General features: G+C 29.8%; 2 protein-coding genes across 5 annotated transcripts in view; one reads left to right on the forward strand and one right to left on the reverse strand.

Moving 5' to 3' along the window:
- Window positions 1-2,089, reverse strand: part of LOC123293525 (phospholipid-transporting ATPase VB) — a 133,858-nt gene extending 131,769 nt beyond the window's left edge. For both annotated transcript variants that reach the window (XM_044874377.1, XM_044874376.1), the window contains exon 1: window positions 1,851-2,089. The gene's annotated coding sequence lies outside the window, so the exon portion shown is untranslated. The remainder of the gene's footprint in view (window positions 1-1,850) is intronic.
- Window positions 2,090-4,468: 2,379 nt separating this feature from the next.
- LOC123293532 (rab GDP dissociation inhibitor alpha) lies at window positions 4,469-11,377 on the forward strand. 3 transcript variants are annotated; one of them, XM_044874393.1, is made up of 5 exons: window positions 4,469-4,578; window positions 4,652-5,099; window positions 5,688-6,042; window positions 6,824-7,092; window positions 10,088-11,377. In XM_044874393.1, exons 2-5 carry the CDS (start codon window positions 4,749-4,751, stop codon window positions 10,442-10,444), a joined length of 1,332 nt encoding a protein of 443 aa, XP_044730328.1. In that variant the 5' UTR covers window positions 4,469-4,578; window positions 4,652-4,748; the 3' UTR covers window positions 10,445-11,377. The 3 variants fall into 3 exon arrangements, 2 of the variants coding, with proteins under 2 accessions (XP_044730328.1, XP_044730327.1); XR_006535018.1 differs by lacking the exon at window positions 4,469-4,578 and having other exon boundaries at window positions 4,635-5,099; window positions 10,088-11,048; window positions 11,097-11,377; XM_044874392.1 differs by lacking the exon at window positions 4,469-4,578 and having other exon boundaries at window positions 4,635-5,099.
- Window positions 11,378-14,216: the final 2,839 nt, after the last annotated feature.

Here is a 14,216-nt window from a genome sequence, read left to right on the forward strand (position 1 = left end):
CCTAAGCCGCTACGCGTAGAGACCTGAAACTTAGAGGGTGTGTTCTTTATATGACACAGGCATTCGATAAACAAGGATTTTCTGAAATTCAACCCCTAAGGGGTTGAAAAACGGGGATAATTTTTTTTATGGGACAACGTGATTCCTTGGTCCAATCTACTTCAAATTTTTTCATAAACATTCATTGATGGAAGACGCGTTTCGTATTTTATTGAAACTCATCGCTTAGCCGGATTAAAAAGAGATAAAAAGTTATTTTGGGGATGATTTGCATCGAAGTTGATATTCGCCCTTTTTTTATTAAATACTTAATCAATTTTAAAAATTATTTCATTGATAGAAAATTAAAATCCATAAAATTGTGAACAAAAAGGAGGATAAGTGAGGGCTATATATATACACGGTAGTCTTTGTTTTTAAAGTTGAAATTGAACAACAAAGCGGGCGGGTATCTGCTAGTTATCTATAAAAGTAAGTTACCCAATGACAGGTAACAAAAGAATTGATTATGAATTCTTATAGAACTGGGAGTAGTCGAATTAATAAGCCGGAACATGTTGAAAACTTTTGGCAGCGCCGATTAAAGAAATGCATTATTTACTCGACTGCGGGTGGAAAGTGTAACCTCTTTCCACCATCGTCGAACAGAAAAATAGTACCACCACGAGAGCAAGTAAAGATTGTCTCAGATCTCATGTTCATTGTCGCTCGAGGCGAAGACGATCCGAAGCTGAGACATTCTTCACTTTTGATCCGTAGATGTTTAATATACTTTTTTGTGTTTCTTCGATCTTTTGGAACATTCACCACCAACAACTTACGCTTTGATTTGAAATTGAAAGAGTTTCTAAAACTTACCCCCAGCCCCGAATTCTAACAGAATTAGTCTAGCAAATTGCAATCGCTATCCCAAGTTCCTTAACGAACAAAATTCCATAAGTTTTAGAAAGCTAATACAAGCCGTAGCTGTTATTAAACCATAATTAGAAATATAAGAAAATTTCGGATACAAAAAATAATAAACTAGATGTTTAAATCTTTTTTCAGTAACCTGAATAGGTGTACGTATTTAAACAATTATTTATGTTAGTTGTGATACCACTTGCCAATTTAGTTAAAAGGAAACATGCATTCAAAAAATTAACTAATATAACCTTAATGTAAGCGAAACCGATTTACAAAATAATATTATTTTTACATTTCATTGAAATTTAAAAATTAATAATCACTTCTTCTTTTTTAACTATCACTATTTCTTTAAGAAATCAGGAAATTAAAAACCGTCATGCAATTTGCATGGAAAAATTCGGTAATAATGAAAAAAAGAAATAATTTAAAAGGGAAATATTTCAGTACGAGTACGTTTAGCAAATTTTATTGCAAATATTACCTACTCATAACTTATTACAATCTGAAAAAACATAATGTACCGTTAATCCATGAAATATTGATTGTTTAAAGATCAAACTTTTGACCACGCTTTGTTTTAAAATTTGAAAAATAAGAATACTGAAATGAAAATTATATGGAAAATTTTTATACGACTTTTTCTCCACACAAGTAAACATCCACCATGTGAAAGTAAAAATAATTACTCACATGGTTGAAGTTACAGGTTATTTTCATTTTAAGATAAACAACATTGATTCATGTCAAACGTGTCAAAGAGATTAACAAAAAAAAAAAAAGTTCAAAAAAAAACCAAGCCGTATGGAATAAATTGGAAAAATTAAATGATAAGAGATGAATGAACTATGTATGAACACAATGTGATGATAATGCTCCTTACGTCTCAACCGATTGGATCATAAAAATTGATAATAACAAAATTACAACAAAAATATGTTTACCTTTTAATGGATATAATTGAAATAAATTTACATGTTCACAAAACACATTTTTGTTATTATTTTGGACACTTTAAAAAATTTTTTTTTTAAAATTACACAATCAAACAAATAATTATTAATTATTGTATCAATTAGAAATCAGAACTTGACACAGATTTATTTTATAGTTTTAACAAAAACAATACGATTTGACATAACCCGTCTCTTACTTACACACTTACTAACTCATAATATGCAACTAAACACGTCTCAAAACTCACTGTATTCAACTGTTCAATGTTCGAATCACTACTCATGATGTTTAACTACTTTTTTTACAGTGTTGGCAATAATAATTGTACAATTTTATGTACAGGTTGTTTCAGTTTCAAAGTCTATAATATAATTATCATGAAACTATCCGAGAATATTTTTAAGATCTTAGCGCCGCGGTAGTAAAGAAATGAACCTTTTATCAGGTCACCCAGCTGATCATTTTCATTGAATAAAAAGATTAAAGAACGATTATAGAATGCGTTGATATATTTATTTATAAATTTTGTATCATTGTGTTGAAACCGTGCTTTTGACAGCCGATACCTTTCGATATATTAAAAAGATTGCTCTCTTAAGTTGTTGATATTTGTAATTTTTTATGTTTTTTTTTTTTTTTTTTTAATTTTGTACTTTTTTTTTCTTGTTAAATGGATTGCATCCAAATTTAGTGTCTTCGGTTTATTTATTTCTCAATCCTTTTTACCTTTTGTTCTGTCTTAAGAAATTCATGTAAAATTACATTGACTGAATTATATTCAGCTACACCATTATTTATTCGAAGGCATTTTTATGGCGAAACATTACATCTGTATAGCATTCTATGTCTTTAAAGTGGCCTATAAAAAGGTTTCAATTAGAATCGGTATGTATAGTGTCTTCCTTAGCAGGATTGTCGAATTCGTGACTACAAAATACTGACCTGTACTTTACTGGTTTAGTTAGGAACTTGTAAAAAGTATGTAAACATATCTTAGAACAATTAAAGTAAATAGATAAAGCGAAAGTGATTTCTCTACCTTCTAGTTAATACCTACGAATTAGAGGAATGTATGGTTGCGCCCAGCCAAAATGAGCCATACTGAGGAGAAAGATGGTAGTGGCACCTCATGCATCTTAAAGAAAAAAATGGATTAGCATATATTGGGTGCCGGTACTAACGCTGTTTTAGCGAGCGCTCAGTAAAATAATAAAGCGATCACCTCATCTAAATGCAGCCAATTATACAAAATAATTTATTCTAAGGATTTTGATTTGCTTGTATCTCTGAAGCCTGGCTGAGGTTAGTGTCGAAATTAAAGCAACACTATCTATTTGAAACTGTCAAACGTAATTGTGAAATTTCCAATAGACAAATAAAACAAAAATACAGTACATCCGTCATTAGGATTTATTCAGATCAGAACGATAAGCAGACGCTCAGGTTGGTCGCATATTCCCAAAGTTTCAAGAAAAATTTCGTAAATATACAAAACATTTTGAAAGAAGCTGAATGGAGTAGTAGAATTTAATCAGCCACGTGAACCCCTCTATTGTCAAATCAAGTAAATATAAATGCCCGTCAGTGTCTAGCACCACAATAATTATTCGAAATCTCGGTTTTCAGTATTATAAAAGACCGTTATCTAAACGTTAAATTCAGCCGCACTTTGTAAGAAATTCTAGTCCAATTTAGTGTTTATATATATTCTATATTTCTAAGAAATTGCTAGAAATCAATTTTGAAAAATCGTTTTTCGTTTGGGATTTTGAACGACATCTTAGAAACTATATATGTGCACACAATCATTAAATGAAAACGTTTTTTGAATTTGTTTTTTTTTTTTTTTTTTTTGGCGATTTGTATAAAAATGATTGTATAAACTCTTAAACGAATAAAAACATAAAAACCAAAACACATAAAATTCTATTTTATTTTTTCAGGGTTTTAGTGTTTTTAACGAAGAAAACTTTTGGCTAATTTTATACCCACTCTATATTTATTGAATTTTACACGCCATCTATTGCATTTATATGGAATAATGGAATATGCCCGTTATCATTTAACATTTTAACAAACAAAAGATCCAATAATAAACAGTTCAATAAGTTCTTCAAAGCTTTAATATATTTACTTTGATCAATAAATCATATAAATGAAAATATTTAATGAATTTCTAGGAATACAAAATTATTAATAAAGTTTATGATGCGTAAATTACTTATTTGACATCATAATTGAGTTTTAATAAGCGCGAAAGTTTGTTAAGATTTAGAATTTCAAGAAAATGACCTTTTACATAATATATAAATGAACAAATGCAGAGCTTTTTTTCTTCATTATTGAAAAAATATCTAAAATATATTGACAATTGAAATAATGTCCTAAAAACCATTTTTGGTTGAATTGAGTTTAAATAAATGAATCAATTACTTGAGTTATTTATTTAGCCAAGCTCTAATTCACATTTTATAAGTTATACATTTGAAAACTATGTAATAGTTATACATTTTTTAGCCAACCAGCAATCAGTTCACAAATTTACACAACGGAAACGTCACAGAGACAGGTGCGCTGTACTGACAATTCGCTTACAGTGTTGGCAACGTAATATACTTGATCTCAACATAATTTTTAGTTTTATTATACATTTGTATCAAAATTCTTGTGATTTTTCTCTAATAAAAGTTAAATATTTCTAAAAAACAATTAATTGTTAGTAGTAAATTTATATAAAGTAATTTAAAAAAATACAAAAATAAAATTTATATAATTATTGTGTTGGTAGTTAGTATCATTCTGCAATATTGTCTGCAGACTTTCCGGCTGGTATAGAGAAACGTCTTGTGTATTTGACGTGTAATTTTAATTCATTCTAATCGAAAATGGATGAAGAATACGATGCAATTGTGTTAGGCACCGGGCTTAAAGAATGTATTTTAAGTGGAATGTTATCAGTGTCAGGAAAAAAAGTCTTACACATCGATCGAAACAAATATTACGGTGGGGAGTCGGCCTCCATCACGCCTCTTGAAGAATTGTTTTCACGTTTTGGTGCCCCAGTTCCCGATGAATCTTATGGCCGTGGACGTGACTGGAATGTTGATTTAATCCCGAAATTTTTAATGGCAAATGGCCTTTTAGTTAAATTGTTAATACATACGGGCGTGACTCGTTATTTGGAATTTAAATCTGTTGAAGGTAGTTATGTGTACAAAGGTGGTAAAATTTCAAAGGTGGGTGATTGACCTTTTTTACTTACATTATTATATAGAACTTTCAGTCTTTCACCAAAACTTATTTAACCCTTTTTCTGACAACTAAATTACATGTAAATAAATCTCGAACATGGTTTTTTTTCTTGTTAATCAAGTCAGATTTTAATAAATCCAAAATGGAATATGATCCCATATAACATTTGTTCATTTTTTTCCTCATTTTAAGATTTTGACCTATTTTTATTAAAAATTAGTTATCTTTTTTTATTAAAAATGTAATCCAATTTTTTGTGTTAAGAGAACGAGATTAATATTATTTCTAGTTAGAAAATCATTATAACTTCTTACCGTTCATCATAAAACCGATAACCTTCAAATTCTATTTATTCAAACACTCTCAGGTCAAGGCTATGTGTTGTAGGATGTGAGAGAGACTCAAATTTTTACAAAAAATGGTTTTAAGGGCTTTAGAATCAATTCCTTTGAATGACGTGGCTTTTTAATTTCAAATTTTACGCATAATTATGGATATCTTAATTGTTACATTTGATTTCACGCTCCAATTGAACCATGAAATTGCACCAAAATATTTTTTTGTGATTATAGGTGCCTGTTGATCAAAAAGAAGCATTGGCATCAGACTTGATGGGCATGTTTGAAAAACGACGTTTTCGAAATTTCTTAATATATGTGCAAGATTTAAAAGAAGATGATCCAAAAACATGGAAAGATTTTGATCCAACAACATCGAATATGGTTGCTCTCTATGATAAATTTGGTTTAGATAAGAATACACAAGATTTTACTGGACATGCTTTGGCATTATATCGTGATGATGATTATTTGGTACAGCCAGCAATTCAAACAATTCAACGAATTAAATTGTATTCAGATTCATTGGCACGTTATGGTAAATCACCGTATCTTTATCCAATGTATGGTCTTGGAGAATTACCTCAAGGTAAATATTTGAAACACATAGATAAAAAAGTTCTTTTAAAGGAAATTCAAAAAACTTATTCTCGTAGTATCTGATTATCTGATGAAGAAAGGAAAATCTAAAATCTTTAGTGATTATTTTGCTTATTGTCTTATAAGCAGTAAAAATTTTGTGCCCCTTTATGGTTTTTCTAGTTACGTTGTTCAAATCTTAAAAAATTCGTGGATCACAGAGTGAACGTAATGGTCAAAAACCTGTAGAGCCGTACTAACTCGATCCCATTATGACCAATCCGAGGATCAGTGAATGAACGCAATCAAAGAGTTAAAGATTGTTAAAAATTCCAAAAACTTGCAGACCAGTTCTAATTCGACCACACTAAAGGCATGGCCAACCTGTGGATCAGTGAAAAACAATCACAGGGCTAACCAAGTCATAAAACCCACAGACCCATGCTAACTCAAACTCATTAAAGACATGACCAACCCGTGGATCAGTGAATGAACGCAATCATAGGGTTAACCAAAAGCCTATAAACTCGCAGTTCCCGTACTCACTCGCTGGATGAATCCAATCACAGGGTGACGAATATACAACCATGTAAATTTGTAAAATAATACTATTTATTTTTTTTGTTTTAAAAATGATTTTTTTTTAAATCACTTATTAATAATATTTATAGCAGCCATATTGATTTTCTGTTACGTGGCCTAACAATAACATCGTCAGCCTCTTATAACATTAGTAGCAATGTGTATGGTACAATTTTTTCAAAATTAATTATAAATATTTCTATTTTCAGGTTTTGCACGTTTGTCTGCTATATATGGTGGAACATATATGTTAGATAAACCAATCGATGAAATTGTTATCGGGGAAGGTGGTCGTGTAACAGGTGTTCGTTCTGGAAATGAAATAGCCAAGTGTAAACAAGTATATTGTGATCCTAGTTATGTTCCCGAAAAAATTCGTAAAAAGGGACAAGTAATCCGTTGTATTTGTCTGATGGATCATCCAGTACCAAATACAAAGGATGCATTATCTACACAAATTATCATTCCTCAAAAACAGGTAATTTAAACTTACTTGTGTATTTACCATCATTTTTAGTTTAAAAAAAATGTCGGGATTATAATTTTGTGCAATTGGCCTACCACCTGTCTTTGTGTCCATTTGTAACTTGGGTCTTCGCGATGTGTTCAATTTACCGATGTTAATACCATATTCGGCGTTGTGTTACGTATTCCTCTCGAAAAGTTATAATGAAAAAACATTGGGAATTGCTAATATGGATTATCTATCGATAATCCATAATAATATGAATAAATTAAAAAGTGGGTTTTGAACGTTGATTACCTTTGACGGTAACCATTTGTAACAGCTTATAGTCCGCAGGACAGCACCCTCATACATACACGCAATAGAAAGTGGAAAAGTGCGCAGATCGGGAAAATTGAACGCTTGACGACGAAGTATGCATTTTCGAGTCAGTTTTATTTTTAGAGAATTAGGCGTAAGGAATATATTGTTAGTTCATATTTATGTGGAGAAATTCTCAATGGGAGGTGAAGGTGGTTAGTAGTTCTCAAAACAGCACCTTTTTGTTATATGATCAATACGTGAAACTTTATGAGTGACTTCATTCAACAAAAAGGGTACTGCCCCGAGGATTATTAACCTCCTCCCCCCTCCGTCATTGAAAATCTCTCCACATTAATATGAACTAACAATATATTCCTTACTCCTAGTTCTCTTAAAGTGAAACTAACTCGAAAATGCATACTTCGTCGTTAAGCGTTCAATTTTCTCGATCTAATGCACTTTTCTTTTGAATTTTCGTGCCTTTTCTACCATGTATTGCGTGTCATTGTGTGCGTTCTCTAGTAAATCCAAGTTAGTTCTGCTCGGAGTACTCGCGTGATATGAAAATGAGAGTATAAGGATGCTGTTAAAGTAAATATGATAAGAGTATCAATTATAGTAAGAAACGAACTGCCAGGCAGAATTTTCTTGAAACACTAGATATTTGTAATGAAGATGCGTTTCCAAATATCTACCAAATACTTCGCTTTCTGGTAATTCTGTCGGTGACGAATAAACTGTCTTTTCCAACTTTGAGTCACCTCAAAACCTACCTTAGATCGACATGTCTGAAAATCGGCTAAACAGTATAACCTCGCTCAATATACATCGCGGTGTAATGGTCGATGCCCACCGAGTTTTGGTAAAGTTTATTGCTGTACCTCACAGAATTAACTCATTGAAAAATGCTGGGCGACTGAATATCATATTTTGACATAAAAATAAAAGAATATCATATTCTTGACTTTTACTCGAAAAAAGAATTTCTTGACTTTTTATTGACTTAAAATGAATGATGAACGAACGTTTGAACCCGTCCTCCCCTCCTTGGATAATTCCCGCGCATGGGCATGCATTTTTTTTTATTTATTAATTTTAACATTTTTAAACTATTTTAAAAAACTTTGAAAAAGGGTTATAAAGACTGTAATTATGGTTAAATAGTCCAAAAAATTTGACAATTATCTTCAATGTGTTATTTTAAATTTTACTTACCTAATTGAAATTTTTTAAATTTATCTTATCTACGAACATTCAAAAAGGGTTATCACTAAATAAATTATTAAGTAAATAACAGATTTGTAGAACTGAAATCCTATTTGTTTTAATTTATCTATTTTTAGCAGTTTTCGAATTTTTTTCATATTTTAATGATTGATGTACACAAGTTAAAATGTTTTATTTCAAAATAAATATTTTACCAAAAGGTTGTAAATTTAAATACCGTTTAGTGTAATATTTCGGTAATGACAAAAAATTGTAACTGTTTATAGAACTTTCGAAATAGAATCAACAATGCTATGTGAATAACAATATTTATAAAATTACAATATATTGAATGCAGTACTCACAGAGGCGGATTAAGACCTTTGTTACCAGGCCTTTTAACTGCTCGTAAGCAGTTTCAAAAATTAGATGCTCCCATATCACAATCTACCAATAAAGTCTTTCTTTTTAGCCCTTTAGTTTCAAGTTCTTTATTTCTTAGAACCTATAAAATCGCGATTAATTTTCGGGACAGTTTTCCGGGTCGAGTTATCGTTTTTAAACAAGAACGTAGATGAAAACATTCATCAAAACAGCACTTTTCTAAATCACCAGAATATATCGTTTCTAATATATTTGCCCTGTTTTGAACTTCAGTGATCAAATTGCTTAGAAACGAAAATTTTCTGTCAAAATTGTGAGCTTTCTCTTCCGCATCCTCCTTGTGCCCTTCTCATATTCTTTGATCATTGAGAGTGCTAAGGCTTGCTGTTTAATTTGATTAAAATTTTCCCTTTCTGTAAAAATTATATGAATTAGACTGTCATACATTCGAATAACTGTACAAATGTCAATATCAACGGACTGTAATTTTTTGCATACTTACACAATTAATTTTATTTTAACTTGAAGAATTAATTTTATGTAACCTCGCGCCTGTAGGCACGCTCTTACTTAGCCTTATGAATAATCCTTCTTTGGGTACGCAATGTGATTTCTTCGTAAACTGTTAACGGTTGATAATACAACAGAAAATAACTGATCTCAGAATGCGACCGAACTATCGACTGTTACTGAATTTACTTACCATTGTAGTATAAATACCTACGCTTCATTTTGTTTAATAGCCTACAAATAAGTTGACATTTTCTTGTAGCAAATCATCAGTCTATATCAGTCCAATTTAAATTATTTAATTGTAGATAATCACTATAATTAGCATATAATTAATATCATAATAATGGCGAAGCCGTACATCTGTATAATAATTTATGTCTATAAAGTGACCTAAAAAAGGTTCCAAATAAAATCGGTAGATAGAGCCTTCCTTAGTAGAATTGTCCCATATTTTAAAAATTTTTATTCTACCATTATAGCGGATCAGCGAATAATTGAAATATCATTTGTAAAACTGTTTTGTTTAAGAAAAAAAGTTGCTTCTTTAACGAAATGCTAATTACTGTTAAAAATTTAATAAAATTCATTTATTCTTCTCTAGGTGAATCGTCGTTCTGACATTTATGTATCATTAATCAGTTACACTCATCAAGTAGCTGCCAAAGGATGGTTTATTGCTATGGTATCAACTACCGTTGAAACTGATAATCCTGAAAATGAAATCAAACCGGGTTTAGAATTACTTGGGCCAATACGTCAGAAATTCGTATCTGTATCAGATTACTTTGAACCAACTGACAATGGTGAAGAAACACAAATATTTATATCTGAATCATATGATGCAACAACACACTTTGAAACCACTTGCCTTGATGTGCTTGATATCTTCAAGAGAGGAACCGGCGAAGAATTTGATTTCTCAAAAATTAAACTTGAATTAGGTGACGAAGAACAGTAGACTTATTTTAATTTATAAATAATAATTATGATATAATTGATTGATGTACCTATTTAATTTTGTGCATAAAAAAAAAACACAATACTTGAATGTACTTTTTACGCGAATTTTCCTATTAAAAAAAAAGAGGTTTACAATCCCTTCTTTTTTTTTCTCAAAAAAAAAAAAAATCCCCTTGAATATCTCAAAACTATAATGTATGAGCATAATATAAAAAATTTTAAAATAGCTTTTCCTTTTTAATAAAAGCCGATTATATTCATTAAAAAAAAAACATTCATGCAATCGTAGAGCTCAGAATTTTGATTTTTTTTTTGTTTTTAAAATGCAGGGTTTCCCATTAAGAGTGACCTAACTTTGAGGTATCATGAAACTTTTATTTTAATTTGAAAAATAATTTCACTCTATTTTGTGTGATAAATGATATCGGTCAGATGGCAACGGTAGCTTTGTTGTCCAGTGCGAAATTGGGAAAAGCGTCATGCAACATGTCATGCCCTCTTGAGCAACGTATACAAATTATGGAACTTTTTTATCAGTTCGTGCTACTTATCATGTATTACGTGATGTTCATTGACTTGTATCGATCCTCCGAGTTTTGACTGTCTATTGTTTAAATTGACTGGTTCGGTAAGTAATCAGACAAAACAAGGATATCATCGAAAATTTTGGTTCTGATCCAGGGCTCTTCAAAGTAAGGTCACTTTTAATGAAAAACCTTTGATAATAATTAAGTGATGATACGATGATCTTTTTGTACGAATTAATTAATTGTTATATAACAGTGCTTTCATTAGGAAAAAACTTTATTGATTTAATTATTTTATGCGCTGAAAATTTTTTTTAATTAAATGAATGTTTGGTGTAGGTTTCTCTGCCAAAACAATGCTTCATTATATAAAAAAAACCATGCTAAATAATATTAAATGTGTAGAATATATTATTTTTTCTGTTGTTATTAATTATTTTATATTAATTAATATGAATAAATATACTATAGGCCCAAATAAATTGAATTTGATTCTTTAAAAAAATAATCTAAATGACTGAAATCATATATTTTTTATATATTTCTCTTCCAAATAGAAAAAAAAAATTATTTCGATCTGTTGTAACAAATAAGCTTTGAAAAAAAATTGATTTCTACTAGGTGCTATGTAGTACTTACTAGAATATTCTAGAATAACGAGATTTAACCTTCAGTAGTCATCCTATCGTGGCTTAAAACATTCATAATTTCGACTATAAAATTGATTGATTGGATATAAAAACAAAATATGGGAATTAGGTCATTTTTTGATATATTATTTTCATTAATAGCAGTCTTTATATACGCCCCAAACTTGAGGCGAGCTGAAGGCGCTTGTGGGAGCAGGAACGGATAGAAAACTCTCCTGGATGCTCTATGGCCCCACAGCAGATAAAGGATAAAGAAGAGAATTGTAGTCAAATTATAATACTTCATGACCAACCAAATTGGAAACTGCTAAAAGTAAAGAATTAATGTAGATTACGTTTGTTGAGGAAATGGAAAAATGAAAATAAACAACAGAACTATAGCTCACTAATATTTAGATGCTTGTACAATATATTTAAGACTCACTTGAACTAGGCCTCCATCGATTCAATCGTTGAATACAGAATGGTTACGAAATAGGAATTATCAGAATATGATTTTTCCCCACAAATTATCACCTTTTCTATCACATGTTGTCACCTTTTCTAAAACTGATGAAACTCTAGGAAATCTGCTTACTGAAAATTGAACTTTTTAACACGTAGATTTTTTTGATCTAGAAGTTGTAACGCCAAACATATCTTAGTTAATAAATGAAATTAACTTAATTTTTTGTAAATCATATAAAAATTAAGAAATTAATTTTATTTTAAATCCTTCAAAGCTTTTTGAATCAAATTCAACAGTACTAATAATATCCTTAGTATATTTATCTATATAGATTTTATAAATATTTTTAAAATTATTGAAAAACCCAATTAGTTAGGGAAAGCTCCACCAAAAACAAAACAAAAAAAAACTATATAGTTAAGAAAAAGTATGTATGTATATTTGCTCTAATTATTAATTAATTATATTAAATAGTAAACTATATTAATTAAAAAAAAAAAATGTTAAATGCATGTTAAAAAAAATCAAATTTTATTGGTGAATGCACACTTAATATATTGTACTATACGTGGTGTAATAAAACAAGGACAAAAATATATTATTTCAATTAGTAAACGAAAAAAAATAAAGCTTTCTTTTTTTTATTTTTCAAAAAAAATTATAAAAATGGAAAAAAAAATCATAATATGTGAAGCTTTTGAAAAACGCTGCTGCGCCATGCACTTTCTGTGACGATTTATACACTCACCATCTCACTGTCTTTTTTATGTCAGCCGCTTCATCTTACATCAATAGGGAGGTAATTAAAATACCACGTCAGTAGGATTATTAAAGCATTCCAAAAAAAAAGTCTGTAGATCATTGAATTATAGTTTGACTTAAAAAATATTAATGGCATTATTTATAAAACCAAAACAATAAGAAAATTGATTAGCACTGAATTTGATATGATGAATGGACGATGTTCTAAGTCCAGCGTCAAGCGTAGTTTTTGATAAATATTTCAGAACGGTTGGAACTATGGCAGGCTATTGATAAAAACGATTATTAAATAATATTTTCCCGGCTATGAAAAATTTCGCATAGGAAAAAGTTTTTAAGCACGACCTTTAAAACAGAACTCTTAAATTTACACCCGTTTTGAAATGTCTGTTAAATATTATGCCTGGTCCTAGATCTATTCAAAAAGATGACGATTAACCTAGATCAATTTTTTTAAAGTGATATTTTTTCTTTATATTATAATTTATATATATTATATATTTTCAAAAATTATTTTACAATTCAGGGCTTTTTTCATTAAAATAAAAAAAAACAAACAAAAAAACTATATCCAGATATATTATATAAGCATATTGAAATATCAATTAGAATAATAATATTATTCAAAAGATATAGCATTTTTTTTTTTTGGGGACGCTAAAATAGTGTATACTTGGATTTTATAATTACTTTTTAAAATGCGAATTTAGTGAAAAAAGAAAAACTACAATAAATGCAACGATTAGAATTGAAAGACCCTGTAAAATTATTATATTCTAATAAAAATATTGAATGGTAAGAAATGAATGTTTTGTTTTTTATTTTACTTACATTTTTTTTGTATCATTTTATTTTTCTGCACAAACACAAGCAATTTAGACTAATTGAAACTGGTTTATGATTGAAAAAAAATTCTCAATACATTTAGGGTGTGATTAAAATGTGTTCCTGTGTAGTAAAAAATTTTCAAAACCACAGTGGCCACAACCGGAAATTTAAGAAGTATAAAAAAATGTTTACCCGAAGGTGCAAGGGTATAAGGCAGCCGGGTGCAGTGTCTTGAATTTAATTTGTGCCTCATACAGCCCAATAAAATCGCTTTACGAGTTTCGACGTATGTACAAGCCAACTGAGTCTTATTACCACAAACATTTTTATATACCAACAAACACACGCGGAAAAGTCAAAGAGAGCTTGTGGCTGCAAGTCAGTGCGTGAACACCACTGTCTAGACTACCAACAAACACAAGGACGTATCGTATTTAATAGTGAAAAATTAATTCATGAAAAAAAATCGGACTTCAACGGGGAAAATCTACGTAATAAATTAGAACTGCTGCTCTATTTTTTATACCGTGTATATGAAATATACCAAGGTATACT

The sequence above is a fragment of the Chrysoperla carnea genome, chromosome 2 (genome assembly GCF_905475395.1).
Source record: "Chrysoperla carnea chromosome 2, inChrCarn1.1, whole genome shotgun sequence".
In the NCBI taxonomy this organism is placed as follows: Eukaryota; Metazoa; Arthropoda; class Insecta; order Neuroptera; family Chrysopidae; genus Chrysoperla; species Chrysoperla carnea.

Bases quoted from the DNA above. Each gene is read 5' to 3' on its own strand.
- LOC123293532 (XM_044874393.1), top strand. From the start codon at position 4,749: ATGGATGAAGAATACGATGCAATTGTGTTAGGCACCGGGCTTAAAGAA. The intron at 5,100-5,687 runs GTGGGTGATTGA...TTGTGATTATAG, and splicing joins AAGGTGGTAAAATTTCAAAG to GTGCCTGTTGATCAAAAAGA. The intron at 6,043-6,823 runs GTAAATATTTGA...TTCTATTTTCAG, and splicing joins TCTTGGAGAATTACCTCAAG to GTTTTGCACGTTTGTCTGCT.